The sequence below is a fragment of the Catharus ustulatus genome, chromosome 5, assembly GCF_009819885.2.
Source record: "Catharus ustulatus isolate bCatUst1 chromosome 5, bCatUst1.pri.v2, whole genome shotgun sequence".
Taxonomy (NCBI): Eukaryota; Metazoa; Chordata; class Aves; order Passeriformes; family Turdidae; genus Catharus; species Catharus ustulatus.
In genome coordinates this window covers 70,540,763-70,567,495 of record NC_046225.1, presented here as the reverse complement: position 1 = coordinate 70,567,495, position 26,733 = coordinate 70,540,763, and the positions used below count along the sequence as shown (strand labels likewise).

At 35.8% G+C, this 26,733-nt stretch overlaps 2 protein-coding genes across 2 annotated transcripts; both read right to left on the bottom strand.

The window, feature by feature from the left end:
* Positions 1–790: 790 nt before the first annotated feature.
* Positions 791–18,597, bottom strand: RNF212 (ring finger protein 212). The gene is made up of 12 exons (XM_033059310.1): positions 18,486–18,597; positions 16,928–16,989; positions 13,227–13,301; positions 10,460–10,516; positions 7,840–7,898; positions 6,343–6,407; positions 6,184–6,253; positions 5,363–5,408; positions 4,541–4,604; positions 2,902–2,974; positions 2,007–2,194; positions 791–828 (listed from the first exon to the last, which is right to left on the bottom strand). The coding sequence occupies exons 1-12, from the start codon at positions 18,595–18,597 to the stop codon at positions 791–793; spliced, it is 909 nt and encodes a 302-aa protein (XP_032915201.1).
* A 2,796-nt stretch (positions 18,598–21,393) lies between these two features.
* Positions 21,394–26,598, bottom strand: LOC116996879 (transmembrane emp24 domain-containing protein 11-like). Its single transcript, XM_033060905.1, has 5 exons — positions 26,441–26,598; positions 25,477–25,577; positions 24,601–24,726; positions 22,388–22,534; positions 21,394–21,554 (listed from the first exon to the last, which is right to left on the bottom strand). The coding sequence occupies exons 1-5, from the start codon at positions 26,568–26,570 to the stop codon at positions 21,405–21,407; spliced, it is 654 nt and encodes a 217-aa protein (XP_032916796.1). The 5' UTR covers positions 26,571–26,598; the 3' UTR covers positions 21,394–21,404.
* Positions 26,599–26,733: the final 135 nt, after the last annotated feature.

The window sequence follows — 26,733 nt, the reverse complement described above, 5'->3', positions numbered from 1 at the left end:
AAAACAAAACAAAGGCATTAAAGACTCTGTCATACTGAAATTTTGGCACAGTGATGGCGGGAATATGAATTTCAAAGTTGTTCTCAGAAGGAAAAAGCTGCTTTCTGACACTCTTCATTCAGAGTCTCCAGCTGCTATTTCTGTGCAAAAGTAAAAGCATTCTTTGCTGTGTTTTGTCTCTCCATCCCAGTTCCCCCATTTCATTCCATTTTGGGAAGAAATCCTCGTTACTTAAATCAAATGGTAAACTTTCACAAGTGTGGAACACATACTGTGTTCTGAGCTCAGCACAGCCTGCTGGAATGTAATACCCCTCAAAACTTACCCCTTTGCAAGAGTGCAAACAAAAGGAAGTGCCTTGACTAAGAACCAAACTTTGGAATTCTGTAATCAAAAACCCATGAATAAATTTCTTTTTGTAGGATTGCAATCTATAATACTGGACAGGCACAATTATTTATTCTGCAGCTCAATGCACTCACAGCAAAAAATGCTCATTCAACATATAATCATGTTTTGCCTTAACACTTAGGTAATAAAGGACTTCTATTTATGCAATATATTTGAAGCCAGAATTTTGAAAAACAAGAAAATTTTGTACTCCCATCTAAAACTTCAATAGATGCTGATCAGAGAGATCAGTGATGTTTTAAATCCAGTATTCATGCTGAACAATCTGCTGGTTTATGACAATTTGACATATTATGGAAGTTACAAACACTTTGATATCCAGAGACTATGCAGTGCTTCTCCAGATGCTTCTTAACCAAAACAATTCACAGATGTTTGCTCATCTCTCTGCTGAATGCCCTCCTGAACTAGTTGATCCTAAAATAAAAATACAGGCAAAATGAAAAAAAAAATAGTTAAAACTAAAGGAAAGTTTTATTAATGTAAATTAATTGGAGAATTATATATAAGGAAAAGTAAAACTAATAAAAATTAGAACTACAACCTGTACAATTGATGGAAACTTTTACTTTGCCATTTTCATGATTATAAATGTGCTCTTCTGTATTTCCATAAAAGCATTTTTGCTATATTCCAGTGTTAGCTACACAAGTGAATCTCCAAAGCATTATTCTGTATATGAACTAAAAGTAATTACAATCATATAGCCAAATGACATCTATTACTAAAGTTCAATACACCTACTTTTAAAATAACATTAATTTCTCCTACATTATTTAGTGATCCAATCAGGTTCATGCATTATTTCAGATATTACATCACTGTCCAGAAACTTCACAATTAAAACAATTGTGATGTAAGCTGTAGGCCTTCATTTCTTAAAACATTTTTATTTTGGTTTCATGAACTCAAAACTACTTGGGATGAGCAGGAAGGTCACATTTATTAGTATGGTCTAAAAGTGCTTTAGAGATGAATTATCTTTTTAATATAAGTTAAAGAGATATTTAACCTATGATGCAAACTCAGCAATAAGGAGAATTAGGTTTGTAAGATGTGATTAGTGATCTCATCCAGGTTCTATTTCCCAACAAGGGCTGGACCATTCAAGGTGCCTCCTGACCAGGGCTGTTCTATGACTCTGTCACTCTGATTCTGTGATTTTATTAATTAATCTGCTCCAGTGCAATTCCTACCCACATCCACCCCCTTGGGTGATGTTTATGTAGCTGTTTTTGCTAGTTTTATGTTGCACCCAACAAATAAGACCCTGGACTAGCTCCCTTTTTACTGTGGACATTTACATGGATGTCTTACAGACAGATCTTTAAGAAGTGTGCAGTTGAGACAGAAAATTTGGACATGATCAGATTTAAATCTTTTAAAATCCAATTCTGAAGTGAAACAAGAACACGTTTTCACAGCAGATACCATCCCACATGTCCCAAGGCAAAATAAACACCCAAATCTTTCATATTTTGCTGAGACCCTACTTCCAGTTCTGAAATACCATTTTTACTTTGGTTAATTTATTTAAGCTGCTATGCTGAAAATTTTTCAGGAAGCAGTAAATGTTATTTTATAAATCTACTTGCCTTGTTGTCTTTGCAGAAGTCCAGAGATGGTGATTGGCTGCCTTGGGAGAGGCTGCTGTGGGGAGGGGAATGTAAATGGGTACAGCTGAGGGGTTCTGAAATCAGAACTAGCCCAGGATCCCCTTTGACTGCTTTGGGACTCAGATGATGATGGACATGCACTACGGGGCAAGCTCACAGGGGTGGATCTGTCAATGAAATAATTCATGCATGTGATTTGAGACTACTCCTATAATAATACAAATGATTTCAAAATTATGTACTTCCATTCGTTGTCTATTATTTTATAAATTAAATATTTTTACTTATTTAAGATTTTTACATATTTGAAGAAGCAGAATGACAAAACAATTATGGAGTAAGAGGTGGAAAAAAATAAGTACTTTGTTACATGTATTTTAAATTTCTGCTAGGAAGATATATTTGGCTTAATGATATTGAAGAAGAGGAGTTAAATTTTTCTGGAATGATTTGAAGTTATTTATTGATGTTACTAATTCTCACAGTTTAAGACATTTTCAATGTTTAAATGGAAAATCCAGAAACACCTGTTGCAGGCTGTATGAAAAGTTTGGATCGTTCAGAGACCAGCCCTTGTACAGATATATAAAATAATATATCATTATAAAATTACTACCCCTTTTTATAGGAGTACATGACTGTAGATGTCAACACCTACAGAAGCATAGATTACATCAGCACATTTTTGATAAACATGATTTCAAAAAAAAGCTTTCCCCCAAAAACAACATTCACATAGATGACAGCCAGACTGCACAATAACATTTCTTCAGATCTACAGTACAACCTTTGAACATACAGATTAATACACACCAGAGGGAAAATTTCAGTCTCTTATAGTAGATGGTACCCTCTTTAAAAAGTATTAACTTACCTTGTGGATCCCACTTCAGCCTTCTGACGTGGGATTATTACAGCTGTCTGAGAATGTCTGGAGGATACACTACCTGTTGGAATCAGATTTTTGAAAACAGGACCAACGTGAATTACCCATTTTACTTAAGGGATAACTTTGGAAACAAAGATTAGTACTTTTATCACATGATTTGGGACAAATTCATGATTGATTCATTCAAGAACTAAAAATGGTGCACAATTACAATAGTCAATGAGAGAGCTCAGCTGTCACCAAAACATCATATTGCACCATCCCTGCAAATCTTGCTCCAGTTAAACACGTGTTGGTTTCTTTCACCTTCTTTCATTTTTTAGACTATTATTAGACTATCAAGACAGCTGTGCTGAAGTGCTCCAGTTCTTCAACTGATCTTTTTTTGCCTCATCCACCCCTGAGAAGTAAACCTTCCTTAGTGCACCATTAAATCATTGTTTCCACTTACCCTTACTTTTGCACATAAACTTTGACTCCCTCAGCATTGTCCACTGCAAAACTTTATGTGAAGGTTCTGAAATCTGCTGAACACATAACTGTTCTACATAAAATTTTACTGTCCAATAAATATCTATTTATATTTAGACACAATAAAAAAACAGTTAACCTCAGCTCTCTTTATCTTGTTATGCCTAGATTTATAGGCAACCTGCATTTAGGAAGGATCTGAGCATATAAATCAGACTTAATACAGAAAAAGTAATTTTTCCTCCTTCACTGAATTGCAATTGCATTTGTCTTTGTTTCAGGACACTTACACCATGTAAAAACACAAGAGTGCTAAATATTCTTTATGTGGCTGCAGATGGATTCTGTGAACTGCTGAAACCAGGTGAAAGCCTGCCTGAGCATGGGCTGCTGCAGAAACATGCTGAATGTAAAACCCAGAATGAGAGAGACACACAAATAGTAGGCAAAGCATTAGGAAATTTGGGAAACTTCACAAATAAACAGCTCTCAACAGACTGCACCAATTCCAGTAGGCTGTTATTCATGTCTTACCTATATCTGAGTGCTACCCAAGCTCAGGGTATGAAGGAATGAAAGAAAGTAGTGGCAGGTAAAATGTCTTATACCCTATAACAGTGATAAGGTGGGAAAAAAAATCACCTTTTTGAAGAAATTCCTGATCTCAACAATCTCACTTCTGTTATCAATTTTTTTAAACTTTTTTAACTTTTTAAACTTTTAACTTTAGTTTCTCTCCTTTTCTTCATGTGATATTTAACATCACATTGTGGACAATGTTACTCTCTGTTAACCACAACTAGACAAAATTATTAACAGAGGGTCAACAATGTATATTGCAAGTATTCCTGTTCAGTTCAATCACAGTTACATACATACAGTTACAGTATTGTCTTTGTGACTGTTATTTCAGCAAAAATTGGTTTGGTTACAAGTAACCATTTACTGAACAGAAGAGGTAAGTACTAGGAAAACATTTCATACTTCATTTTAAGCATTTCCCAGTTGCTGGATTGAAGTCCATGTGATAAATTACTCACACTTCAACACAATTCAAAATTTTTAAGTAAATTGCTAAAGCATGGATTTTAATTTATTCATCCTCCTAATGTAACAGAAATGTTATTCAGTTACAAAGTTTACTTTTACTCACCCATACGTCCATCCTGTGGTGGAGTTATTAGTGATAACCTTGCCGGACCAGTTGGTGTCTCCAGCTAAAAGAATGGCAAGTCATTAACCACACTGCAGTAAGTATATGAATTATTTAGATATTTTAAGCAATTGGTGTTATATTTTCGAGGTCTACAGAGCCTGCAGATTTCCAGAACTCTCTGCTGTCAGTTTTGTTCATAGTGTTAAAATGCAAAACCTAAGAATTAAATTACTATTTTTAAAGATCTATGGGCAGGTGGGAAATACATGTATTTTAGCTTTATTATAACCTATCACATTCAGATAAGAAGTGTTAGAGACACTCTAACTATTTTCTGTGCTGAGATTCCATTTGCAAGCTAGCAGCTGCTCCTGGATGTCACCTCTCCCAACCAGGACACCAATACCATGAAAAGCTCCTGCCTTCACTCTTTTGTTAGCAATATCATTAAAAACCTGCACTTCCCTACTCAGGTATCAGAGTGTAAATGGTACTTTCAGATCACTGACATATTTGTAATATTGGGATTTTAGGAATTTGCCATTTTCTTTGGCATCACAAGTTTAAAAGCCTGTATATGGCATGTGGAGAACATAATTCCAGAAATCAATGTTGTGATTTATTTCCTTTAGGTTTCTTTTGGGGACATCTGACTTCTACCCTGCATCAGGCATATCTGAAATCACCATGTACATCAGAATGGTTTGGAATGGGATGGGGAGAGAATCCTATTTTTTGCAGCATTAACAGAGTAGGAGAAATCAAAAGGATGTATGTGTGTAACTATACATAAACATGTATTAAAAAAAACCCACTTACTCTCCTCATTGGTGAAGGTACAGGATCAACCTCCATTGCCTCGACCCTTGCAAGAAAGGTCAAAGTAAGTATGAAATTGTAATAAAAACAACATTTTCATTACAAAGACTAAAATTATGTTAGAATCTAATGTTAAATTTGACTAGTAATGAAAAAGTATAATACATAATGCATAAGACACATAAGTATTCAGGACTTATTCCAAAACTCTCTAGCAGAAAGAAAAATCTATTCATTGATTCTGAGCTTTGGTTTAGACATTTACAGAGAAAGTTATTTTATGATTAGCATTGTTATTCTTCTATTTGTCTGAGTACAGATGCATATTTATGTATTTGTCATTTGTATCTGCAACAAGGTCACTCTGAATCTCTGTGTTTTTGTAGAAAAAAAAGTCACAGTCAAAGGTATAGAAATATTTCAGCTTGAGCAAGCTGTATATTCATTTTACTTAAAATTAAATAAGCCTTATGGGACTGGCTCATCTCATCTAACCTGAGACAACTACAGTGTATATATAGGTGTTTTAGTTTTTCTTTTTGGTAAATGAAGAGTATCTCACTAATCTAGCTAGCTAGCTATTAATCCAAAAGTTCTTTAGAATAAGGTGCATCATGCCTTAGATTTCTTTCCAGTAACCACCATCTATACAACTGCATTGAACACTTGGATAGATAAGACTTTCCTAAGTTCTTTCATATTCAAACAGTTTGTAAAAGCAAAACAGAAAATCAGAAAATATTTTAAACTCACCAAAAGATTACTTTCTGTATAAAATATCAGTTAAGATTTTCATTGAAAATTAACAAATTTGTACCCACGTTTCAGAAGTGGAAGGACGACTCGAATGAAGAGAATATGAAGAATAAACATCCTGTTTTCTTGAAGGTACTGAAGTCATCAAGAAATTTAATATTAGAACACATCTATGTCCAGTGACAGGTATTCCATACTTAATATTTTAAACCAACACTTCTTACTGGAAAATGGATTTCTGCTTGTACTGGCAAATGGCAGCGGTGTCATTTTTTCAGGAGGTTTCATACTAAAGGGGAAAGAAGAAACAACAGATATAAGGTGAAAGCCACCTGTCTAACTGGTCAATAAAGTAAATAAATAAAGTAAAAATAAATAAATAAAGTAAAATCCAAGTTTTTTATCCATCAGGAGCAGGTTTTAACATGACACTATTTGCCATGAAGCAAAGTAAGAATTTATTTGGTAAAGCTATGAACTTGCTCTTTACATCATAATATTTGCAGTGCTCATTATATAGCAAACAACATCAAATTTAGCACAACATTATGGCAAAGTACTTTAGAGAACAAAAGATGTTAAAATACAACTATTAACTACAGCCAAGTGCAAAATTCATTTCATTTAATGAAATGACACATTTACCAAACTTTAAGAAATCTAGTTATCAAATGAAATGTTGACATTTTCATGCTATTCAACAAGAACTTTGTAAAACTTGTACCTTTGACAAGAATCATAAATAGGAGGAATATGTTTACTAGGCAAGCAAGAAGAGGCCTTAGGACACTTCTCTCTTGGTAGAACTCAAAAAAAAAAATTCTAAAATTTAGTAAGAATTCTGTAATTGATATAACCAAGGTTCTGTTTATTTCAGATGCACACAAGAAAACAGAGGCAGTGAGTAGAAATATATAAACTGCAATAATAATAATTACTGCAATAATCCACCACATACAAAATTTCCTTATGGTTTTTTTTCCTCTTACATTATACCAAGCAGCCTGAGAGAGCAAAATAGAGTATTATGTGCATTTTCATTATAAGGGAAATTAGGGAAAGTCTGTACTAAAAAAAAAAATCACAAAAAATCCACAGAAAATGAATAAAGATTAAAAAATCTGTGCAATTAACATGCTGGTTTCATGAACTGGTTTTTAATGAGATTTCAACAACAGTTTTAGCTTTATGTTGGAAATGAGATGAAAAGATGAAAGTGTATCAGCCACTGAGCAACCTTTTGGTTACCACTTCGAAAATTTGAGAAAAAAGACTGATTCAAGATGAGACAAGAATTTAATTTTTACTGGAAATAGAAAAGATGAAAACCCTGTTACAAAACTCTGGTAACTTTGTAAATGGGTTAAAACACCAGGGAAAGTTTCATAGGAATTTCCAGGCTGATGCTATGAAGTCCATTGCAAAATACACAAACATGGTTATGTAACCGCAAATAAAAATTTAACTGAGTATCTATGTGATAGACTTTATTAAAAGTTCATTTTTAGAGTTAACTACTGAGGTGAATTTTAAAATAAAAGGATTACTTCCTGACAGGACTGATTATTGTGAAAAAAATGGATATGAGGTCAGGAATCACTATACATTTATTTCTGCAAAAACATATGAGAAAGGCAAACAAAACATGAACTTTCATTGTTTGATCAATTAAACTCACTGTTGTCTGATTACATTTACTTTTGCTGCATTAAACCTCTTACCATTGAAGTTGTCTTATTTCTTGTGCTGCTTTCTTGACAGACTCTTCCAGCTTTGCTATCTGTGAGATAATCAGAGATTTAAACAAAGCCTATTTGTGTGATATACAGCTTCATTTTCATCCAGCTACTATTCTAAAGTGTTGAAAGGCTGCTTTCTATTTGGTTTAATCTTAAGACATCATTGCTATTCCAGATTTATTGGAGCTGTTATGGCTGTGTTATGGATCATTAAACAGTCAGCCTGGAAGAGATATGCTTCTTTTTGGCAGTTAAAGACTTAGTTTGATTACCTTTTCTTAAGTGCTGGTAATATTGGATAAATGAATACTAGGAAAAATGCTTCAAAATAGTTTTATTTTATTTTGCTTCCTATTTTCCATATCTGATATAAAAGCTTTGTTATGATTAATATGGAGTTATCTGAAAAAGGCACCAATAAATGTACAACACAACATGTTCCCATATTTCTCATTTCAGATTCAAAATGTATTCAGTTCACTTCAGGATCTGTTTGTAGTAAACCTAAGTGAAAAGTTTTTTCTACTCTATTAGAGACGAAACCACAAATATCTCCATTAAAGAATGTTATGAGCTGGCAAAATTGAAGAATATTAAGGTCAAGAGCACTAGGTCAGCTCCAAAGTATATGTATTTTTTACAGTCTTTCATTATGTGAATATATGTTTTATGAAGGATGTAAAAATTTACCCAATAGCCTCAACACTGCATCTGTATTTCATCCTTAATTTCCATTATGTGACCTTAATCCTTCATACTGTTCATATTTTGGTTTGAAGGCAAATTATGAAGTTGTTTTCACACTTCTCAAACTATTATTTTGAATTCTTTATTAAAATTACCTGATTTATAAAATCATATTATTTGTGGGAGATACCATGCTCTTTTTGCAGATGCAAAACAGATTAAAGAAAAAATGTAATTTATGTAAGATCTGGTATTTGGTGTCCTGTTTTTTTGTTTTTAAGGTTTGATCAAGAAAGAGATCAGCCAGGAAGAATGTAGTTTACCCTGTCACTCTGGTAATCTAGGACTGGATAACTTTAAGATTGAAGTACCTTTATTAAAGTAACTATTTGATTTTCAATGTTTTGGGATCCTAGCATAACAGGGCAGTGAGACCTGCCAGGAATATGGACAGCAAGTGCCCACCTTCAACTGCAATACCAGGACAACTCACAAAAACAGCAACAAAGCAGTTTAATAAAGCCCATGAGATCTTGTTGGTTGACAGTGGCAAAGACGACAAACTAGAAATAAGGAAGGGGACCTGACACAAGACAGCCAAGCATGAGAAATTGGAATGGTGCCTAATACAACCAGCCTCTCCTGACCCTGATCCAATGCAAGCAGTTTAACATACTAACAATGCACAGAATGGGCAAAACAGGAACAAACCCACCCAAAACAGTGAGCCATTGAAGCAGCAACCAACTACTTTTTCAATTGTTGCAGTACTGTCACCTGAACACCCTCCTTAGGTCAAGTACCATCCCTGAGTACTTTATAAACACTGCTGAGTGAATGACTGAACAGGAAACAACTCCACAAATTCCATTACAAAGTACCAAAATTCTCTACAGATTTTTTGGAGATAACATCTCTATTTATGCTGAATTCTATTAAAATATTTATTTTACTTTGTCTACAGGTTTCAGTTTTACCATGTGGAGTTGGTACAATAGATTAGAAAGGGAAAGAAATCAGCATTCCTCCCTGGCCTGGCTTTAAAAGCAGGACAGGACCCTAAAAGAACTACACACACCAGAGTACACTATGAGTGATCCCAAAATGCATTCATGGAGAAGAGGGAAGAATGGCCCAGAGAGCACCTAATTTTCCAAGCTTTCTGTCCATGACAATCACACCAGAAACTCTCCTCATGGAATGGCCAAGTGGGCAGCTACATGAGCTTTTCTCTGTCATTTCACACATGGGGCACACACTCACAGGTCAAGGTACCAAAACTGCCAAGTAGCTTTAAGCAATATCACATGTCCTTAGAAATAAAAGAAATATCCAAATATTTTATCAAATATTTAGAAGGAGTTGAAAAATGAGAAAGAAATCTGCCTTCCAACCTACAAAGGAAGAAGCCCACTCACAAATGCAGTACCTCCTCTCCACAGAATAATTAATTCTGTCCTTCTCACTGAGCTATCCCAAATTCAAGGTATTAGCCCTTAGTCTTGTTTCCTACTGCTCAAGCTTCTCATTTATTTTGTCAGCTACAGTCTTCTTTTCTTCTGGGCTTATCTTCTAGCACCCATCTCTTCCCACCTCTTCCCTTTCCCCTCCATACAGTGAACTGGTTTCTTTCCTCCTGGTCCTTCGATTCTGCATTTAATCTTAACCACCTCACAACTAGAATATTTTATTATAAATAGTCACCAGAATTAATAGATTCCTCAAAGACTTAAAAAAATTAAAACTGTTATTTATAATGACAGTAATGAGTCAATCTTGATAAATTATTCTAAGTATTCCAATAAAAGATTTGTACAGTTTCTAAAAATAAACCAAAGTAACAAGGCAAACATAAACAAAACCCCCAAAGTAACAAGGCAAATATAAACAAAACCCAGGAAAATCACAGAGTTACCTTTTTTTTGTGGTATGCTACTAAACGCCTACGATATTTTTCTTGAAATTGTACAACCTAAAAACAAACAGAGTTTTATCAAGTTTCACATAACTACATTTATGCATCTCAGCAAAGAAGTGATGGAAAAGAACCACTTCACACTATGCAAAGTTTTCTGTCTTTTAATAGGCAGTTAACATATCTGCTTTAAATCATCCTTAAAAAACCCCCCAAACTATTCTAAATTATTATCATTGATAGACAAAGTCTTATAAAGTTAATTTAATCCAATATGACCTACAGTAGAGCTGGTAGATTTATTTCACTGAAGTTATATTTTACCTCTATTTTCAATAAAAAGGTAAAGACATTAGAAAGCCAGTTTAGCTGCAGTGTTTCTTATTCATCAGTGCTAAGCAAACACATAAAATTAATGGCAACATAAAAAGTAATCTATCTTACTGGCAATTATAATATGCCTTGTAAAAATACCCTGTTAATTAAAAAATAATTGTTAGACACACTGTCTGGTGATGTGTAAGCACTTCTTGTGTCCAAATGAGGATCATAAACCATGACAAGTTAAAAGTAAAAATGACGAGGTAGGCAAGACAAGAGCTTAAGGAACAAATTACACAGGCAGTAACTTCTAATAAATCTTTCTTCTCACATGTAAGAAAACTGCCAGAAAATCTGTAGGAATAGAGATAACCAAGAAGAAACACTCTGAGAATATAAACCCCTAAAGGAGCATCCAACTTAAATGGTTACTCTTTATTTCCTGTGGAAGAACCTGGGAGGTTCCCATTGAATACTCATCAAAGGATCAGGCCTGTCTTTGGAAGAATCGATGGAAGAAACATCCACTTAGAAAGCAATGGCTCTGAGCTGCCACCACTCACCCAGAAATGACTTCTTGGGTCTAGGAGAAACCTGGATTTGTCAGTTTAGTGCTCAGTACCAGTCAAAAAGTAAATCAGATCTCACCAGTGGTTTAAAATGGAATAAAGGACATCATCATTGCCCTTTAAAAAATGCATGCTGCTATATCCTGAGTCTGCTTAACATCTCAGAAAGGACAGAGTAGGTCTGAAAACAGTTCAGATTAATCAGATGTATGCAAGAACTTCAGTAGAAGGATGACCACATAGAATATGGATCTCCATGGTTGAAAAAAAGACAGTTGAAGGGCTGCATCAGCAGTCTAGAACTAATGATTAGCACAGATGTAGTGCATGACAATGGATACTTCTTCCTCCAGAATCAGATTCAAGAGTAAGAAATGAAACTAACAGGTTAAAACCTCAAAAATAAAATAATCATCATGTAGTGAACAACCTGTGGACCTCCCCTCCCTAATATGACAGATGCTAAAATTCAGGAAACAAGCTAACAATTACGTGGGGAAAAATATCCACCACAAGCTTCTGACAACCCCACCTAGAGAAATCCCTGTGTCACAAGTTGTTGAAAGCTGGGAGGCTCTTCTGAAGATGTATCACTACACCCAGCTCTGCTCTCATGCTTCCCTAAGCACCCACCCAGGTCACAAGATACTAGAACAGATTAAGAGATTAGATAAAATGCTCTTATGTCTTTTGATGCTGGGAGAAGTTCTGAACATACCACAGCGCCTTCAGTACACTTCAATATGCTCCCAACATGTTATCTTAGGCTACAGAAATCCTACCTCAGCCTTAAGAGACTGAGCTCTGTTTTCTCCTTCCTTTGGCACATGCTGGAAGTTTGTATTCCCATGTGACTGGAGGTGCGGCTCCCTGCATTTGTTCAGTTTATGGAGTAACTGCTCTTAAAACGTGGGTATGGAAGGACACAGGAAGGCTTCACCTTTACCTTGTGCCACTTCTGCACCTGAGGAGGAGCACTGCTCAGCAAAGGGGCCAAGCTCAGCTTTGGAAAAGTCTGTGAAGCCTGGGGTAGAGCAAATGTGAATCCGTGACCATTACTGGAGAAAACAGGTGATATTCCCTGGGTTATTGTTCTGCTGCATCAGGAGGCTCACCCAAAGATCAGCAAGCCCCAGCCCAAGGAGATGAGAACAGACAACAAAGGCTGCAGCTGGGTCCAGGGACAAGGCACTACTGGAGTGGTGGGAACTGCTGCTGAAATGCACTGGAAAAGGGACAAGGACACGAAGTCCCAAAGCCAGGCTGAGGAGATGCAGACAATGAGGAGGAAATGGGAGTTTGTATACACTCATTTAACCCAGACAGCTACTGAAGTTCTTGACTGGAAACCAAATCTGAAGAAAAGAAACCTATCTGGAATTCACAAAAAGCAAAATGACCTTGGAATCATTCACAGCAATCTATCTAGGGGGGAAAAAAAGAAAAAAGAGGTGTGTTTTGATTAACAAAAGAAAAAAACTAAAAAGGGAGAGAGAGAGCACAGTCAGCTCAGGACTGTAGCCAGCTCAGGTTTTCACTGTGTAACCTTTTATTGCTATAATTAAGGCACACTATCTGGGCACGTTTAAGCTTCTGGCAGATCTAATTTTTCATTGCATGGTATTGAAAGTGATTTTACACCATTAAAATAACCAGACTAGTGGTCCTTGGAGAGAGTTTGAAAATATAAGCAGTGACCATAATGAATAATTTATGTCTCCTCAAGAACTTAGAAACTGTGGAATTAAGGAAGTAAAGACATTAATGGGTATACATCCATTTTCAAGCATTCACTCATACACTTTTCCCACTCACATAAAAATCAGTAGGAATTGCTGATTATTCTATAAAGTTAAAAAGTTTCAAGGCAGATTCACCTGTGATTCTTCCTTTGAACATTTCTTGCATAACACTTCTACTCGCATGAACAGTGCTTGAATATCAGGAGGTGTCTATGAAGAAATGAAAATACACCAAGGTTAGCATTTTTATTAGCAAGTCATATTAAATAAAGTCTTTTGTAAAAATGTTTCTTAAGTTGACTGATGTGTATTAAGTTAAATAAAAAAATTTGAGAGATCACAGAAGGATAATGCAGAAGTTGAAAATAAGCCTAGTTTTCTTTAATGGCCTTATCAACCATCTGGAAAGCATTGCACTTTTGTTTAAATATATTACCCACTTATACACTTATTGTGATTAAGATACTACCAGTGTGCAGAGGACATTCAAGGAGGATGCTGTGTCCCCTGGAAGAGGCACTGAATTCACACCAACATCCTGGTTTCTGGCAGCCCCTTTCCAGCCTTTTGGTTCTCACCACACCCATCCTACAATCAGTTTTGTTTCAAAGTCCTTTTTCAGAATATTCCCGATGCTGACTGGGATCCCTTTGTCCCCCTCCCCAGCAGAATAAGAAACAGGCCTAAAGTAATTGTTCCATTTTTAAAGTATTTTATGGCTTGTGTCTTTGAACCAGAGATCATGATGTAGCCTCACAAATGGCCACCTGTGCTTTTAAAAAATCTTGAGTAAGTACTACTTACTACAACCTACTCTACACCTAAGCCATCATTGTAATAAAAACTCATTTGCTACTTATGGTGAGGAAAAAAAAGCTTCAAAATATAAAGAGAATTTCAGAACAATAGTTCTGAATAGTCTGGAATAGTTCGGACATCTATCCAAATCTACAAAGTAGTGTAGATAACTTAAGTGTTACTTCAATCCAGAATACACACATTCCTATCTGTTCATAAGAAAAACAAAGAAAATACAACTCCAAAATAGTAATACTAGTTATAGTACTAAGTTAAAATAGTTAAACAGCTTTCAAAAGTAATGAATCTAGGGAAAAAATCTACCTGAGAACTGGACAGTTCTCTTTGATCTACTGTGATTGCAGAGAGAAGGCAGGCTTACAACTACCCCAAATTTGAATAAAAAGACCAAAATAATGCTTCTCCTTAGACAAAAGGAGAAGGCTGTCCCAGAAAGAAGGCAGCCTTCATGTAAGGAATCACCTTTCAAAATCCAGTAAAAAAGAACTGAAACTGCTCAAAGAAAAATCTAAATTACTCCCAGAAATATTGAAAATCTCAAAAAGCTTTAAAAAAATAGAAAGATTTTAAAAGGTGAATTATTAAAAGAAATAAGAACTGGGCCACCTGTGAATGAAGCATACGTTTAAGTGCAGTCAATTAAATTAAAAATAGTGCACTGAAATGAAAAAGGATTAGGCTTTGCTCCACTTTGAAATACACAAGCATCCAGAAAAACAGTATTTTTATCTACACCAAAAATATCTTACCACTAGCATAAAGTCAAACATCCAAGGTTAAACAAATATTTTCAATGTGTGCTTAAATTACATCTCTTTAACAATGAAGGGAAATTGAGTATTTTATGTATGAAAAGTAATTGTGCAAGGAGCTAAATTAACATCTTGGACTTGCAGTAGATTTTCACCTTCTGTTTCCCATGGTGTGACATCAGCTGCTGGGATGTCCCACACAGCAACTGATGATGGCCTGCACTGTTTGCTCACTGCAGAGCTGTGCATGCTTTAGGAAAACTGCTTTTCCTTGCTTTCCCCAGCTACTGATCTTTACAGAACCCACAGGAGGAAATTAATTGAATTTGAGACTTCCTCTGCAATTTTGAATTTGGTTGACATTAGCCAAAGTATTCCAAAATTTCCAGCTGACAGATGGAGAAATGCTGACATACAACACAGTTAGCCTACCTATTGTATTTCAGTAAAGAAACTACAAACAAGACAGTAGTATTCCATCTTGAAAACTTAAGATATTCATAAAAATACATTCAGCTTCTTTAGATGGAATGCATTCATAGGAGCCAAGCTCTTCCAATCTATTTAGGGTTCTATCAAAGCAATGACCTTGGTTTAAGTACTTAGCAGATTTGAAAAAAATAAAACCCAACCAGCTTCATGCTGATGTAAAAACTCCTTCAAATAAAGATTTTTATAACACTGTTTGTATTTTATCTGCTGCATGGAGGAGTAGCAGATGTTCCTATGGTACTCTGAAATACTGAACAGCCAGATTCTGATTTATCATAACACTTAACATCCTCTGGGGAAAAGCAGTGGGGATCATGAGACACAGAAGGAAGACATAAAGGTGACAAGAATGCATTACTGTAAAGATGAGAATGTTTAATGTGTACATGTTGATTACCCCAACATACAATTTAATTAGGAGTTCTAACACATTTATAGGACCTCCTCCTCATTGGGAATTCTTTCATAGCATCAAGCTCATAAAGCTTACCAGGTATATTTCCACTCAGGTTCCTGAATTATAGAGCCATGACTTTTTTATATGCATCTTTAATTATCATTCCAATCATTTTATCTGTTCTTAATCAAGGATAAGCAATCATCATTAATGTCTTTTTAAAAGAATATGGTAATTTGCTTCCTTCCAGCCCTCCAGAGCAGTGGCAGGTTCTGATGAAACATCTAATATTTTTGTTAGCATCCCAATCACTGCATTTGCCAATTCCTTCTGTGTTTTTGAAGTAAATTATCAAATTCTGCTGAAATGGTGCAATTTAAACATTAACATGGTTTTGAGCAAGGTGTTGGACAAGATGACCTCCAGAGGTCTCTGACATCTAATTCTTTCAGCAACAATAGGTTGATACTGAAAGCATATTAAAATATGCCCTTCAGAATTTTTATGAAGGGCTTTTTGATAATTTTTCAGATTTGATTACTGTGTGCATCATTCCATTTTGTTGCTTTGTTGCAATTTTTTTTAGTAGCATCTTCTTCTTCAATGTGTATGATTCCTAGGAGTCCTTCATGTTTAGCTGTATTGAATTTTATTAAATGTTTTTAGTGTTTCTTTTTTATCCTTATAAGGCCTTGTCTCTTAGTTAGGCATCACTGAAAAAATATGAATGTTTTCACAACCTATTTATGAAATCAGCTAAAGAGAAGATTGCTCCTGGGAGAAATGGCAAAATTAAATATTCCTAATGATTAATCAAGAAAGGGAATTAAAAGCTCTTAATTCTCCAGTGAATAACAAGAATTCCCAACAATATTTTAAACCCTTGCTTAATCACACAGCCACAAGGAAAACAGTTAAGTTTAAAGAGAAAATAGGAGGAAAAAACTAATCCACTTGAAAACACGGCTGAGCCACCATGCAGGTTTTCAATTCAGCCCATTACAAGAAAGAATTCATTACAGTTCATTTTCTGTGATGCACAAACGCAAAATCAATAAACATTTTTCCACATTTTGAAAGTAGTCACTGATGTTACAAAGTAACCAACAATATTTCTTGAAAAGTTTAGAATGATTTACAGTCTAGCAGTACCTGAAAACCTAAAAAGTTTCCATAGGCTTTAATTTGAAGGAATATATGCAGCAAAACGCTGAGTTGTCTAGTGCCTAAGTATCTAAGTTCAGCAACCTACTAGCAGTAAATATTCATGTCACAGTTGGCAAAAACAAAAAAGGAAGCATTTTTTAATGCAAACAGTTTAGCTGTCAAGCAAACCACAGATTAATATAATGCAACAAAATGAAAGCTTGGTTTACCTCTTTTGAAAGGAGTAAGGTATTACAAGCACTTCGACAGACCAAACATTCACCCTTTTTGCCTGTAAGGTGAAGACACATTTAAAAAATAGATCAAACTGAATATATATTGAATACATTGTAAATAGAACGTGATGCCTTAACCTCTGACGTTTGTGGAAGAAATCTGCAGGTTATACAAGAAGTATGAATAAACATTAATAAAGAATGCAATTCCATAAGCATTACACAGAGTTACACAGGAAAAGTGTGTGTGAATGTCATCAGGTCTTACTCCTGCAAATAAGCATTCATGTAAATGATTTTATGAATATCATTAGTGTCACAGAATGCAGGTGACTTTTAGTTCCCTTGATTTAAATAGGACTGCTTGCCTGGTTTAATTAAATGTATGCTTAAGTGCACTAATGACTTACAGTCTATCTGATATATGGCTTTTTAGACTGGGGCACAGTTGGCTTCTCCCAAGAAAATAAATGAAACCCAAATGTCAAGGAATTAATAATTTTACCTTCTGAATTCCTCCAGTGAGAAAACAATAAAATTACTTTTTAAAACTTTATGACTTCTAAACTCTTTGATTATCTACAAATATATTAGAAAATATCTATAGGAAATGCGCATTATTTCAATATTTATAATTGATAATTTTATTAGCTACTGCCTTTCTGAAAATTCTAAGGATCAATGTTTATAAACTTCTTTAAATACATTTTAAATTTTATATTGTCATTACTATTGAATCCACAGCAAAAAGATACATAATCTCTCAAATGTTTTTCTGCCAAACAATATTAAGAGCAGAAAGGGAAGATGCTTTTCGTGTTCTAGGAGCCTGCAAGCTGTAGAGGCTGCATTTTATGATCTTCTATCCTCAATAGCAACCCTGTGAAAACATCCAGTCAAAAGTCTTTAGTTCTGAAATACAGATCGATCACTTCTTCTGTGTGCCCTTACAAAAACCAGGGCATTTAGCATGATGTGAAAGGGAAAAACCTTGATATTTGTCTGCTGCATTTTTTTTTTCTTTCGAAAAACAACTTCATTATTCCCACCTATCTTTGTCTAAGAACATCCCAGGAGTCCCAGAATATGAGTCTGGACTTGCAAAAAACACAAGAGCTTCAAAACATCACCTCCAATCTTCCCTCATGCTGCTGAAAGCTTTCAGCAACAATACTGAGCCTTAAAACTTATTAAAACTACTCCCAAAACAAGTCCTACTTTAATTGCTCTTTCACTAAAGGAAAACATTATTTTCCCCAGATTAGCCAGAACAGAAAGCCATCTATTTGTGGGATTTTTTTTACAAAATTACGGATCATAAGCATCCAAAATCCAGTTTTTAAAAGCCTCCATTGCCTGTGCCCAAGGCTTGCTCTCAAAGCCACATCAACTTGGAGGTGGACACAGATGGGTTTCACTGCTCAAAGCAAATCAACAGCAAGGCTTGGAAAGGCTTATCATTTATTACTCATTCGAAAAAGTGCTCAGGGCATTCTTTTTTTCCACAGAGGGTCAGAAAATAGCGATGTTCGGATGTGGCGCCACCCATTACCTTTCTGCAAACAAGCCTCACAGAAAACGTGGCCGCAGCTGGTGAGGTGGAAGTGCGCGGTGAGGCCGCGGGGCTCGCACAGGCACGAGTTGCAGAACGCGGCCAAGGCCATGGAGCAGCGGGGCAGGGCAGGGCAGGGCAGGGCGGGGCAGGGCAGGGCAGGGCAGGGCAGGGCAGGGAAGCTCAGCTCAGCTCAGCTCAGCTCAGCTCAGCTCAGCGGCGGCCGGAGCTGGGCAGAGCCCGGGGCCCTCAGGCTGAGCCCGCGGGGCGTCCCGGCCGCGTCCCGCCCGCTGAGGCGGCCTGAGGGCAGCGCGGCCCCCGGGCCTCCCGCTCGGAGCGCCGGAGCACGGGGCTCTCACACACCCCCAGAAAATTTGGTTTTTCTGGTCTCTCAATACCAAAGTGGAGCGGTGCCGACACGGAGATGCCCCGAGAGGTTCCCGCTGCCGTCCCCAAACGTGGGGGACTGAGCTGCACCCACAGAGCTCCGGGGGCTCCGGCAGCAGCCCCGGCCTGCTCCTCCTCCCGGGTCAGCGGATGGGGGAACAAAAAACAGCAACAACCCTCCCCCCCCAAAAAAAAAAAAACCCCAGAGAAAATAACTGTGGGTTTCACTCTTTTAAATGCAAGAATCTACGAAATCTGTTAATTTGTATCACAGTTTGTTACAGCATCTTTTGTTGTGGAAGAAGAGCAAAACAAGGAGATTTGATATTCATTTCTTAGACAAAAAAAAAAAAAAAAAAAAAAAAAAAAAAAAAATTAAAAAAGACCCCACTCTTCGCTAGTGTCAATGAAAGCTGTAGGGAGCAAGTCCCTTATGGAGCTAGTTGCAGTGCAGGCTGTAGTTCTGGGTAAGACAGAGCCTCAAACCGCACAGGAAGTTTTTAACTTCACAAAGGCTTCTGCCCAAAAAGTGCTTCCCAAAGGAGCTGCGAGTCAGCTTCTGCTTCATGGAGTTAATTAAAATCCTTGAAAGAGACTGCAAACATTTCATAACAGCAAAGATGATGATGATATGATGATGATTATTATTAATAATAATTATAGTAACACCAGTAGTAGTAGTAAGGAATTAAGCAATCACGAGTTATATTCAAGATTCCCAAGTCTCAGTGCTGAGTCTATACTCTTTGAGTATAGACCTAATTAATATGGTGGAATGTGATTATCTCTTTTATAAATTCTGAAATGTTGCTTGTCCTGGGTTACCAGCTGGAGTGTATTGTAAGTGAAATGAGTTGTGTTTGTCACTGAGATGTGGTTAGGAGCCTTACACTAAATATCAGCTAAAGTCTCAACCACAACCTTGTCGCAACACTTTATTATTTTCTTCTTGGACTTCACATACCATATGGTTTTAACACATATTTCCTTCTTACCCACCACCAAAGATGTTATTACAAGACATGTTGTGAGTGAGTGCTCTATGAAAGTTAATTTAGTAACATTTACTCTCTGGTCATTCCAAGTGGTACCTCTGAAGTATACAAATTTTTAAATTTAGGACACAGTGCAGTGAGTAACTTTATGAGATTTTATTTGGATTGATTTGGTCCCTGGAACACTGCTTTTTGTCTCTACTTTGTATCAATTTTATTGATTCTCACATACTACCAGCTGTATTTCCCATACTGGAAATGTAAGTAGACTTAAAGGGACATGTCATTTCCTTGCTGAAGAAAACAGCAGGTGGGAAGATGATAGAAAAAAGAAAGAAAGCAGTGCCATTAGAACTATGATTGGTCTACAGATATTTCTCCTTTCACTACGTTTTAAACTAGCAAAGGGTCTGAAAAGATGGGTAGGAAAAGAAACCACAATATTCTGCTATCACAGTGCTCTAGAAACTTCTACTTCCATGTTTTTGTATGTAATCACTTCCAACTCCTTCCTACTAATATTGCTGCTTTGTCAAGCTAATTTTCTGGATTTTTAACCACAGCCTTTGACTTGTCATTGTGTGATTCTGTAGTTACACTGCTATTTGTACATAAACTAGCAAATTGGGGCATAAAGATATATGCAACCAAACTGCAATAAGTGAAATGGAAAATTAAGTAAAAAACTGGTAATTTCTGTAGGCTGTCATATTACAGTTGCTAAAGAATTGAAATTATAAAAATTCTCAACACAGAAACATTTAGTGCAGGAATGAACTAAAATAAAATTGGCATTGTTTACCAAGAAATATAGAATTTGGGTTACTTCATAAAGACTATAATTTACATAAACAACTATGGGAAGCATCTGATCATCATCAATTCTGTAGCCTAATGTTTAGGGTTTTTCTGGAAGTAAAAAGTAAGTATAATTCCAGATTGCTTGTCTGGGTCTCTCTCTTCTATGGTAATTGCTGCCACAACTGATCAGTTCAAACTCTGAATATTTTACAAGAAAGCATTCACAATTATATTTAGGTGTTACACATATAGATTGAGTTGAAGACACTCTCACCCAATTAAACACGGCAGGGGTTGTAATTATTTCTCTGTTTACTATCTGAATCCTAGTCAGGCTGCAGTGCTGAACTGTTCAGGGTAGTGCCAAATAAGATTACTCAGCAGACAGAGAAATTTAAAATCTTAGGAAACTTTATTTCTATTTTAGACCTAACCTAAATTAAAAGTTCTTCATTAGGTACTGAACTTAAATGGTGCCTTAGTCACTGACTCCTATATTTAGCTTTACATCTGTTGAGAGGGAATAAAAATGAGAAAAGGTGAGATTCAAGGAATAAAACAAGGGGATGCCAGAGGTTGTGACCTAGCTGGAGAAACCAGAATTAGAATCAGAGCAGAAGATGAGAGAAGGTTGAGAGTTCTATACAAGCAATTTTCTCATAGGTGCAGGGTTTCTTCGGGTGTTCAGTGTTACATGGTGTGCAATTTTTTAATCTGTGCATTGACTTTATAGAACTTAAACAAGCTTCTTAGCTATAAAGAAATCTCTGAGAGATTTGATTTGCCAGATTCCAACTGAGATGAGGATCAGTGTTTGTACTATAGCCCACCACAAAATATTGCTGTTGGTTTCTTCACTTGTTTTCCGAAATTTTTCTTCCCGCTCCTAGAGAAGAAAGGAAAAGCATGATTATTACCTTTTGGCATCTGTGTGTTTCATGGTAACTAGAAAGGCATCCCTCTTCTGCCTAGTGGTGAACAAAAACTTTTTTCCATGTGGATAAAAATGAAGGTTTGTACTTATCTATATGGGGGATATCTTCACAAATCAAAACTGAGAAACAGGCACGCCGCATCCTGAAGCCGGAAGGCAACCAGAGCTTCCCTTATTCACAGATGTATTGTGCTGAACATGTTCCACTAGTACAGGTTTTAACCTGTTTAGGTTTCCAGTCACTTCCATGTTGCTGTCAAGAGCCCTTTTGCAGCCAAATTTCTGGTTTGGATAACTAGTTGATATATTTCAAACACAGTCTATCCACATAGAAAAGTGACTGAGTGTACACTTGCTTGAAGAAGGGCTTTATGTCTGTCTTTATGGGGATAAATAAATTTACACTCAGTCATTTCCTTCCCCACTCAATAAAGTTTGTGCATGCAGGGCAGGATGGAAACAACAGCTGGGGGTATCACCCACAGTGGTACCTGCTGCCTGCTTGAATGCTGTGGCTGATTCTGACCAAGAAAAGTCTGCTTGGAAAATCCTGCTTTAAAATAACACCTGTTGCTACAAGCATGAGCCCACAGTGATTAATTAGTTTTATGTAACTGCTTAAAAGTATTTTGCAAGGTAATGGTGAGTATTTTTTTTACTATCTGTAGATTTTTATGAGTTAGTTAAAAATACCACTGCCATTGGATAATAAACCTCACAATACTTTATAAATCAATAAGCCTATGTACAATATTTTTTAAATTTCCATTAGGGGATATACATACTCTTTCATAGTCTTGTTCTCTGGTTACGTGATGAATTTGCTCAATTAGATGCTCCAGTCTGTCATGGACTTCATTCACTTTGTCCTTAGCTTGAATAGCAGATTCATCCAAAAAATGTTCCCCAACTCTGATGTCCAAGTGTATACGCTTCAAACAGAAAAAAAAAGTTCTCATTACTGTTTCTTTGCTTTTTCAAAATTCCTTAGAATAAAAATGAAACAAAGGATAATTTCCCCTCTAAGATCATTGCAGGAAAATAGTTTTAATTGCTTATAAAAATCCCTCCTAAAATTCAAATCAGGTGAAAAATTTAAAAGGTTTCTTAATTTTATTTTTAAATTAGTTACACAAATTTGCAATCTTCACTGATTTTAGGGCATTACTTTATGCTAGTATTGATTCAACCACCATTAAAATGTTGCCATTGTCCAAAATAGTTAAGAAAAAAAAGGACTGCTCATTATATTTCACATTTCATCCTATATGGCAGAAATTACTGCCTTTAATAGTACTGTTGGAGGCTTTTTATGGATACACTTCTAGGTTCCTTCACATAACTGTTTTTTTCACATTATTTATCCAAGTTGGAATATCTCCCAATATCCTCCAGGCTGTTGTATGATCTGTGACAAAAATGCCTCAAGCCAGCCAAGCAATAGAACCAGAGAAAGAAGAGACAAGATTGGAACTTCCAATGTTATGCAATTTATTTTGGCATGAATGAAAAATTCTACTAAAACTGGTACAAGAAAATTCTCCTAGAAGCCAGTCAGTACCTAAGAGAAAATAAAAATATTTTAGCCAAACAAATCATCTTCAAAACCCTAAATATTGATATTATCCTAATAGAAGTTAGGTCTGCTCAGAGTGTATCTTCTTCCAGCTGTCTTGAAGTTACCTAACTGTGTAGGTATAAATCCATCTCACAGCCTTGTGCTCCATTAATTTCTTTGGTTTTGTTTGAAAGAGTTCAGATAATCATCTGATTCTTACAAAGAACATTTGAAGATTTATCTTCACTAAAGAATGTTTTTCCTTTTGTGATCTTTCTTCCTCCACATATAATTAAAAATGAGAATATTTTTCTTTTTTTATTTCTGTGTTCTCAAACAACATTATTTAATATTTGTGGTATTAATGTTCTCCTTCCCTGCATCTCTTGGCTTTTTTTATATAGGATGGTCAGAACTCTACATGGTGCATGTATCATGTAAAATAATGTTAATACACCCCCATCTATACCAGATAGAAATCAGCTGCACATCCTCAGAATCACATTAATGGTACATAGTTAACTGTGACCAGCCAAAGCTTTATCCCCCTTACTCCAGTTGATAAGCTCCACAGTTGGGGTTTTTTTTATGATTAGACCTAATTGCTTTTGCAATGTATATGATTAAATTTCCATTGATTTCTATCAATCAGCCTGTAGGAACACCTTGTTATTCCAGTGTAATAGTCCTACTTCAGTACTGTTATTTCTGTGTTATCTACATGTTTCCAAAGTGCTCAGCTAGGATGAGATTTAACCTACCTTAACACATTTAGAAGGTATTTACATTTAGCTGGTTATTTAACTCTTTTGCCATCAGCTGAGGAGAAAAAAACCCCAAACCACTCTAGAGAGTAATTCCCTCCTGTTTTTGGGAAGCAGCAAATAGATAAAATTTCAAAAGAGTATTTATAATTTTTTTTTTGCTATAATCAGTAGAGCCATGATATCACCTCTGATGGCATTTTTTCCCCCCCAAATCTGCATTAAAACCAACTTTGCTGGTCAATAACAAGTATGCTGACATATTTGAATATCTTTCAAAAACTAAAATATTACATAAATGTTAGCAATCCCATCTAAGTTAGTAAATACATGGAATATCTTCATGACAAGTGCCTGTGTTAGTCAATCTTATATATTTGTCTTTCTGATCCAAATTAGTTGTTCTTATTGATCAGGATCTCTCACAATTCAATGCACAATACAAACATTAAATCTCTCTAGCCTTAGTTTTGCCTCTTGAATGCTGACTTTTTTAATGTGAGAACAGTCTTTTTATCTCTTCATCAGAATAGTTTTACTTTTACTTTCTTTAATCACTGAAAAACATTGAATCATCTGCTAGAAGTTAGACCAACTTCTAATCCAGTCTGAAATCTCTCCTGTTGATGAATGATTGATACTGTTACAACAAAGAATATTTAGAAAATACACGTACCAGTTTACTTCCTGCAATCACTGCAAATCTTGTGGAGTTAGACTGGAAACAGATGATATGCTCCCCAGAGAGGTAGGATGTAAAAGAAAAGGTCCCTTGTGGCCCATACAGTTTTGACAACAGTACCTGCAATTTAGATATATTCATTGGGTTTGTAATTTATGACTACCAATAAAAAAAAAATCAAAAAACAGTACTGTGAATTGGATGCAGAAAGGAACCAATTAAGTTTCTGACATCATTAAATTTATCCACATTTCAGAACAGATTTAGAGAAAACTAAACAATTTTAGCTCACTGTGAGCATTAAAATGTTACAGAATTTTGCAATGTACGAAAGCCAATGCTCTCTAAAGCATTCAGAGTTTGAAAACTGAGACTTTGCCTAGGCAGGTAAATAAATTGTCCATTGCTGGAAAAGCTCAGGACCTCATGGCAGCTCAGGCAGCTGCTTTGCATGAGGGCTGTGAGCAGCCTCATGGTGACCTTGACTTTGGGTTTTGTTTATCACCAGCCCTCCTTTCTGCTGCACAAGTACATTCTGTAGCACTTTACTTCACTAGCAAATTTTGGCATTCTATTTTTAATTTAACTTGTTTTCTCAGTTGTCACTTACTCTTTTTAGTGACACTGTTTCCCAAATCCGGTAGTAATGCAAACATTGTCCATACACATAATTATCAAATAGCATCTTTTCTTTTCACTTTGTAGAAATCCCAGGGGCTTTATATCTTCCAGCATCAAAATACCGAACTAGCTGGAAACTGTAGATTTACTTTTTCCCCAGAAGTGTCTTTTTATTTTTAGATAGTGCTGCCTGCCAGTGCCAGAAGTCAAGTCATAAGCTCTACAGAAACATTCAAAAAGCATTTTTACCTCACCAGTAGGAGTTGTGACAGTCACAAACATTCCCAAACCAGGAGCAGATTCAAGGAAGTCATGTGTATGTATATCCCAGCGTTGTACTTTGTAATTCCCTGAATAAAAACATAGGTAAATCTGTTAAATAAAGCATAGCTTAACATTAAACATCTTCATTGCTTTTTCAGGACTAATACAAATATATATATTTTTCATGTGTTTATGATTAATATTGCTCAGGGGCACTTCATAACAGAGTGAAATGCAATAAATTTTTGCTACACTAGAAAATGTTCTAAACTACTGCAAAAAATGGTTAATGAACAAGAAAAACTTTCTGATTACTCCTAATGCTCTGGGAAGATTAGCCTCTAGAAGGCACACTGAGACCTCTAAAAGCATAATGTGCTGTACTCAAATTACATTTTATGGATTGTCTTCCACACTTATCATATTATTTTTTTTAAAAAAAGGATTAATTTGTAATATTTTTACTATCCCCTTGAAATCTTACATTTACAGTCTTGAAGATTAATTTAATGTGCTTCTGATATGTATATATGAGGAGAAATGAAACTTTAGTACATCATGAATTGTCTATTTTTAGACAGGCATTTATCAAAAAAGTAACTCTCCCATTCATACAGGGAAAACTGTGCTACTGAGATTCTGATATGAATGGATACATCAGTCAGAACGTGCAGAAGCGCACATGGAAGCAACAGTTCCACAACTGTAGAATTAAAAATCCTCCATTTTCTCTGTTTAGTCAGTAAAGCACTCTGAAAGCCTGCATTTCTTTGTGTGATGGATACACACAATGTTTGAGGACTTTAAGCCTAATCCCCGCTGCAGGGAGATATTTTCAGTGTGCCCTTTTCTTTTTTTTTACCATATTCATCAATCACAGAAATTACATTTCCAGTTATCTTTGTTATTGCATGGGTTAGATCATCATAAAGCATTGACAGGTACCTACCAACTACCAAGGTGTCGCTGGGAATATCTTCAATTACACATTTCTCTTCTCTTTCTCCAATGTGAAAATACAAAGCGAGTGAAAAAGAAATCCAAAAGTTCATAAGAAATCCTATTAGTTTGCTTTTCATGTTTTTTTATATCCCTGCTGTACTGCTTTTGAAGATAAATAGTTACATACAAATGCTTGTAGTCCTGTGGTTGTTCCTTGTTTGCTGCTTATCAGAGTATTTTTGAGAGAGAAAAAAAACTGTGAGAAAAGGCAGCTGGTGGTTACACATTTACAAATAACCA

What these genes read in the sequence shown, in the direction of transcription:
- LOC116996879 (XM_033060905.1), bottom strand. Translation starts at nt 26,570, where the DNA reads ATGAAAAGCAAACTAATAGGATTTCTTATGAACTTTTGGATTTCTTTT. An exon ending in CAGCGACACCTTGGTAGTTG is followed by an intron (nt 25,578 to 26,440) that starts GTAGGTACCTGT and finishes GTTTTTATTCAG; the next exon opens with GGAATTACAAAGTACAACGC. An exon ending in TCACAACTCCTACTGGTGAG is followed by an intron (nt 24,727 to 25,476) that starts GTAAAAATGCTT and finishes TCTAAATTGCAG; the next exon opens with GTACTGTTGTCAAAACTGTA.
- RNF212 (XM_033059310.1), bottom strand. Translation starts at nt 18,597, where the DNA reads ATGGCCTTGGCCGCGTTCTGCAACTCGTGCCTGTGCGAGCCCCGCGGC. An exon ending in CCTTACTCCTTTCAAAAGAG is followed by an intron (nt 13,302 to 16,927) that starts GTAAACCAAGCT and finishes ATTTCTTCATAG; the next exon opens with ACACCTCCTGATATTCAAGC. An exon ending in ACCACAGGATGGACGTATGG is followed by an intron (nt 2,975 to 4,540) that starts GTGAGTAAAAGT and finishes TGATTCCAACAG; the next exon opens with GTAGTGTATCCTCCAGACAT.